The sequence below is a fragment of the Austrofundulus limnaeus genome, unplaced genomic scaffold, assembly GCF_001266775.1.
Source record: "Austrofundulus limnaeus strain Quisiro unplaced genomic scaffold, Austrofundulus_limnaeus-1.0 Scaffold69, whole genome shotgun sequence".
NCBI lineage: Eukaryota > Metazoa > Chordata > Actinopteri > Cyprinodontiformes > Rivulidae > Austrofundulus > Austrofundulus limnaeus.
The window spans coordinates 810,971-817,991 of record NW_013952471.1 but is presented as its reverse complement, the minus strand read 5'-3'; the positions used below and the strand labels follow the sequence as shown (position 1 = coordinate 817,991).

The following is a 7,021-nucleotide window of genomic DNA, read 5'->3' as shown; positions in this document are numbered from 1 at the left end:
TCAGGTCCCAGATTAAGAATCCACAAAATAAATAATAATAATAATTACCCCCCGGCCCGCGGGCCTTGTGTTTGACACATGTGCACTACAAAGACAAAATAGTTAATGTTCAAACAGATAAACTTTATTGGTTTTTTGCAAATATTCACTTATTTTGAATTTGATGCCTGTGATGAATATGAACTTGGAGCTTTCATGTCGTTGGTAACACATTAAAGGTTATGTGGTGGTTGCAATGCTAAACATTCAGTTCAGTGAAATGTTAGACAGCAAAGGAACTATAAATCAAAATCTGGGATGTTTATTTTTAAAGAAAATTTATTTTTTTACCTTGTTTGGTACCACTACTAGCTCACTCAATGAATTCTTTAAAGCAATGTTAAGTTTTTAGTTTTCTTTTAACTACTCCAGTTGCACGTTTAATCTAAAAACTTTTACCTCTCAGTAGACACCGCTCTGGTTTCTAGTTGTTTTTCATCAGATCCTCATCCTTGTCTTACTCTCTGTTCATGCAACACATTTTTTATTTACTTCGTCTGAAACCTTTTCATAATGTTACGTACCTGCTGTGTATTAATGTATGTACTGTCACTCTGTTTCCTTTAAAGGTCAGAGCTAAAAGAGTACCTGCCCTCACAGGACAGACTGGGCAGTAAACTTGAAGAGATCCAGTCCTTCTGTCAGAATCAGATAGCTGCCATGCAGTCTCTCACTCCTCCAGATGTCAAAATACGCTTCATTGGTGAGCAGAGTCTCTTTTTCCCTGTCCACTTCTCCTCTCCTCCCTGCACTGCATGCTGGGAGTTTGTGTGAGAGGGTGAGTGTGTGGACCTGTTGAGTGGTCTTCAATGGCAGCTGTTTTTTTTCTCTAGGGTGGGCTACAACACCAAAACAGACTTATCTCAATAACCAAGAAACATATACTAAGTTGTATCACACCAGTGTATTTATTAAACAAGTGAAAACAATAAAATCAATAAAAATGACATTACAATGTCATGTAGTGTTTTGCATTGGTACAAATCATGGCACCAGTCTTAATGCAGGAGTGGTGATTTTATTAGCAAACCAGCTGCTGTTAACAATCACATCAACACAGGGAATGAAACAGGATCTTCTTAAGCTGCGTTCACACCGAACGCGATTTAGGTGTCAAAAACGCATCCAACGCTTCAGGTTGGACGCTTGTGCACTTTGAGGTCAGACACTTGTCAAAATTGCTCTTGAAATGTGTCATGTGCATCGAGAGCCTTACGATTGCATTTTTTTTTACAGATTGATCTCTGATGTTGATCACTTTGTGTTTGTCTGAGGGATTGGTGTCTCAAAACTCTCTAGCTATGATTTTTTTAAAGGGAAAATGTGAAGCTGTGAAATACTACTTTTTGTAAACTGTATTGACAAACATCCTGATGCATCTCAGTAATCCAGGCAGAAAAAAATCAAAAAGAAAAAATGCGGTCCTCTGGATGGTTCTTCTTTAGTGAAACGTTTCRTCTCTCCTCCAAGATACTTCTTCAGTCTGATGAGTTTCAGGTGAACTCAGCCTTAAAAGCACTGCCTCCACATGGTGGACAAACAGGTTAGTCACATGCAAAAGAGGGCCATCGTTTAACAAGAGGCTTGATTAGCTCTATTGTTCATAGAGGGTCATGTGCCCCATCACCTGACTTATTGGTTTGGATGCTGTGGTTCTTAGGTGTTGTGTTATGTGTATGAAGTGAATGCAGGTGGGGCTCGACGTCCCCTTGTTTTTGTCTTTCCCCTCTTTGTGTTGGGATCATTGGGGCCCTGATTCACACCTTGTGCTCACAGGGGGCGGAGTCATACTTGCAATAACGGCATTGTAGGAGGAGGACAACTGGACACGCAGGCCTCCACCTCTGTTTAATGGAAGCCATCTTTGTGAAAAAAAAAACCATCAACCATTAAACAGAGGTGGAGGCCTTCGTGTCCAGTTGTCCTCTTCCTTCTGTTATTGCAAGTATGACTCCGCCCCCTGTGAGCAAAAGATGTAAATCGGGGCCCCAATGATACCAACACAAAGAGGGAAAAAACAAAAACAAGGGGACTTTGAGCCCCGCCTGCATTCACTTCATACACATAACACAAAAGCTAAGAACCACAGCATCCAAACCAATAAGTCAGATGATGGTGCACATGACCCTCTATGAACAATAGAGCTAATCAAGCCTATTGTTAAGCGATGGTCCTCTTTTGCATGTGACTAACCTGTTTGTCCACCATGTGGAGGCAGTGCTTTTTAGGCTGAGTTCACCTGAAACTCATCAGACTGAAGAAGTCTCTTGGACGAGAGATGAAACGTTTCACTAAAGAAGAACCCATCCAGAGGACCTACTTATTTTTTCTTTTTGATTTGTTGACAAACCATCAATAAATGTTTTGTTAAAGGTCAAAGGTCTTCTCTCCTCTCCTCTCCTCTCCTCTCCTCTCCTCTCCTCTCATGCTAATGGTATTTATCTGAATCTTACATCCCTCAGACTTTCTGAGCAACCTGCCCCTGTTTGGCTCCCACACCTTCACAGCCCAGAAGGTGAGCCAGCGTGGTTGTCCCTCCCCTTGTGTGGTCAGCATCAACAAAGAGGGGGTTCTTTTCCTTCATCCAAAAACACAGGTAGCCTACTCTTTTCTCATAATCTTTATTGCTAAAATGTTCCTCTTAGCATCACCACTCAGAGAAAAACGGTGCTTTAAAGCTTTCACGTGGTTAGTTTTTTAATGTTTTTGTGTTCTTTTTTAACTTTGTATTGACTGTCATTACTTTGTTGCATTTCCTGAAAACTTTCATTTTTCTAGTTAAAACTGAAGTGCAATGCAATTTGCTCATATTTCAATGAAATTTTGTCATTCACTTCACGTGACATGACATGATTTTTTTCTATGAACAACACATTTTTAAAAAATAAAGTACAATCATAAATAATAAAATCATTAAAACTAGAAGCACTCGGAGAGTGCAAACCTCCGCCAAGACCAATTTCCCCCATTCTGTAATAGAGTTACAAAGGGGCCCACCAATACTACAGTGCCACCTGCTGGACACTTTGAAACCCATGCCCTGTGAAAGCATCACAGCTTTGCCGATGTCAGAGTGTTAAAAGAAAAAAATCCTGTATCTGCATCGTGATCCGAAACATCACCAAAATTTAATGGTGTGTTCCTTGGCGCAGTATCCACGTGGTAAAAATGTCATGACAATCCGTCCACAAGTTTTGAGTAATGTTGTCCACAGATGGAACAACAGAACAACAGACAAACTGACAGACAGACATACGCGACCGAAAACATTACCTCGCCCTTGGCGGAGGTAATAAACTTAGCTGCAGAGCCCCACTGGAGTTCAACAGTCTTCAGGGTAAAAGCTGTTCCTCAGTCTTACCATCCTACTTCTGATGCTCCTCAACATTATGCCTGAGGGGAGGACGATGAAAGTTGTGGGTGGAGTCTCACTCACATAAAGCAGGTGGTACTTTTCTTGCATCTAAAGGTGTAAATATCTACGATGGTGCAGCCTACACCACTCGGTGCAGACTTCTTCTCTGCTGCTGTGCCACACAATGATACAGGAGAACAGGATGTTCTCTACCCCACAAACATGTAGAAGCAGGTCAGGACTGGACTCCTCCACCATCTGAGAAAGTAAAGGAACTGGTGAGTCTTCCAGATCAGTCTGGAGACGTTCTAATTCAAGGTGAGGTCGTTGCTCTTGTGAATCGCCAAGACCCTCCAGCTGAAGACCACTGCTGACCCTTCGAAGTGCAGAGGAGATGGGCTCTCCATTCATGTCAGTCTCATCCTATCCTCATCGACTGACTAACCTCTATCGGCATCTCAGACACCCCACTGGACTGGTTTAAATCCTATCTTTCCGACCGCACTCAGTTCATACAGCTCAAGTCCTTCCGCTCCCAGTCTTCACCCATCTCCACCAGTGTTCCCCGATGTTCTGTACTCGGGCCTCTACTTTTCATAATCTATCTGCTCCCGCTTGGCCACATCTTCTGTAAATTTGGTATCCATTTCCACTCTTATGCCGACGACACTCAACTCTACATTTCGACAAAACCGAACTCCACCTTACCATCCTCCACTCTTACCGACTGCCTCAGTGAGCTCAACAACTGGTTCTCTAACAATTTCCTCCAACTAAACCATAACAAAACTGAACTCATCCTTGTTGGGACAAAAAACTCCATTTCCATATCCCAGCATCTTCTCTTCACTTTTAACAACTCTGTTCTCTCCCCCTCGCCTCAGGTCAAGAACCTAGGTGTCATCCTTGACACCACACTCTCTTTCACATCCCACATTAACAACGTGACTCGATCTGCATACTTTCATCTCTGCAACATTAACCGTCTCTGTCCTTCACTCACTCCCTGCTCCACTGCCATCCTTGTACACAGCCTAGTAACATCCAGGATCGACTACTGCAACTCCCTACTGTTTGGCCTCCCCAATAAATCCCTTCACAAATTACAGATGGTTCAGAACTCAGCCGCCCGTATAATCACTCAAACCTCATCCTCTGCCCACATCACTCCAGTCCTACAACAGCTCCACTGGCTCCCAGTTAAATCCCGCATCATCTACAGTTCTGTTTTGTTTGTTCCTTCATTTTTCTTTTTCTATTGTATTGGGTGTCCTGAAAGGCGCTTTATAAATAAAATGCATTATTATTATTATTATTATTATTATTATTATTATTATTATTATTATTATTATTATCATCATCATCATCGTGTTAATGCAAATATTATCCCTGCACAAATTCTCCAGATGTTCCACATCCTCCCAGTAACGGATTTATCACTGCTTGTGATAAATCCAACCACAGCTGTGTTCTCTGCAAACCACTTTACGACAACCTGGGTGTTGACTGAGTCATGAGCAGAGTGAACAGGAGGAGGAGGATGCTCAGCACACACTCCTGGGGGAGCAAGTGATGATGGCGATGGGGGACAATGAAGCATTGTGGTTTGTCACAGATCACTTCTTGTCCATCAGGAAGTCCAGCACCCAGAGGGAGGATCTCAGTCTGAGTGAGAACAGTTTATGGACCAGGGTTTTTGGGAGGATGGTGTTAAAGACTGAAGTGAAATCCACAAAGAGCAGGTGGACATGACAGTCCCTTCTCTCCTGGTGGGGGGTGGGTGCCTTGTATTAATTAGGTTTATTGCATTTAGAGGAATACCCTATCTGTGAGTTATTACTACCAGGACAAATCTAAGTTGCAGAGTTAGTGTGAAATATTTACTGTCCTGAGAGCTGGTGCTTTCAAATACAGGACAACTGGACTTTCATTCAGCTATTGAAGATTTTTCACTTTTCATCTGAAATCCTTTTTTAATTTATAAAAAAGCCCCAAGCTTTTAAAAGCAGCAAGGTGTTTCATTAACGTGTTTAAATTACTTGTCCCTCTCCTTTTACTCTTCAGGTTTGTTAGGATCTTTTGTTTTAAGTGTTTTGGTCACAGATATGAAAGTTTGAAAAGAAGTGAGACACGAAGTGCTTTCAGAGAACCAGAGCCTCAGATTTTAGTCTTTTTTGTCTCTTTGTGCTGCAGGACCGAGTGTTTCAGATTCGTCTGGAAGAAGTTCAGTCCATGCGCACCATCCGTCCAAAGAAACAAGGCAAACTTCCAGCAGTGGACATCAACTATGGCAATCCTGCCAAACCCCAAAAAGTCACGTTTCATCTGCAACAGGTAAAAACTGACTGACAAATTTAAGATAGCTGCTTTTAATTTCTATTTGGAACTTGTCTTTTGACACACTGATGTCTTCCCAGTGAAAGCATGTGCGGTACTTCAGCTTTGTGTTCTTTAATATAACTGTTTTAATTTATTGTACTGCTGACCACTTAGACTTTGGATTTTCCAGCAAAATATTGGACCATTAGGTTTAGTATTAATAATGAATGTACAGTACATGAACGTTTGGTCAAGTGTTCACATGATGTGTCCTAATGTATCTAATTTACTGTGTTCATTTCTCTTTCAGGCTAAAGAGTTGTGCCATGTCCTTGCTCTGATAATGGAGGAGCTAATTCAACCATCATATCACCAGTAAACACAAAGATTTTAGCTAACAGGCTTTTGGATTGTTCTTTGTTTTTGGCTGGGTATTTTCTGTGTGACTCTTTGATGAAGGTTTTATTGATGAAACTGACTGGATGAAAAGTTAAATTCATAAACAGTGATGTTGGCACACTGATCTGATTAATGAGATGTGTTGATCAGGGTTTAGGTTTTGGTCAGAAGTAAATGCTGGAGAGGAGAAATAATTCAACAAAACCTTTAATATTTTTTTCTTTTGTAAAATTTTCTTTAATAAGCCATCGCTAGAAAGTTAAAAATGTTATTTGAGGCCATACTAATGACATTTATTTAAAGTGAATATTTACAAAACAGTAAAGATATGTTGATTTACTAACTTCTTGTGTAGTTTTTCAGTGTCATTATCTTCCAGTAGTATGGATTCAACTTTGTCTGTAAAACTTACAATAAATGTTTTTTCCTATTATGTCAAACATCCTTCTACCCCACTCACCCTCCTCTGGACATGTCCAAACTAATATACCCACTGTCCTTCCTCTGGACACTTCATTTGGACACGCTCACCCCCACCTCATTGATGCACAGTAAAATGTCAGGTAAAAGGCAACATGATCATTTAGACTGAGGTCGCTTTGAAAATCATTAAATATAGATCTGATTTATGACCACATGCTGAAAAGACCTGGGTTGGATTTGATTTTTTTTTTTTTTAAATCTGATTTGCCACATTCAAACTGTCAGGAAAAAATAATCTGATTTTGGTCGCATTTGCCTGCAGTGTTAATGCATCTATAGTATATTGTTAGTGTAGTGGGTGATCATATTTGTATGATAAATTAATATTATAAGTCTAAAAGCTGCCACAAAATATATTAATCTATTTAATGGTGCATTCGACCTAATCCCTGAAAACATGGATGAAATGAGTATACACAACATAAA

At 40.6% G+C, this 7,021-nt stretch overlaps 1 protein-coding gene across 1 annotated transcript in view; it reads left to right on the top strand.

Moving 5' to 3' along the window:
- Positions 1 to 6,545, top strand: part of myo15b (myosin XVB) — a gene marked incomplete in the record, with an annotated part of 164,390 nt that extends 157,845 nt beyond the window's left edge. Inside the window, 4 exon segments of the mRNA XM_014010452.1 lie at positions 609 to 742; positions 2,502 to 2,635; positions 5,588 to 5,728; positions 6,024 to 6,545. Of these exon segments, the coding sequence (XP_013865906.1) occupies positions 609 to 742; positions 2,502 to 2,635; positions 5,588 to 5,728; positions 6,024 to 6,092 (478 nt within the window).
- Positions 6,546 to 7,021: the final 476 nt, after the last annotated feature.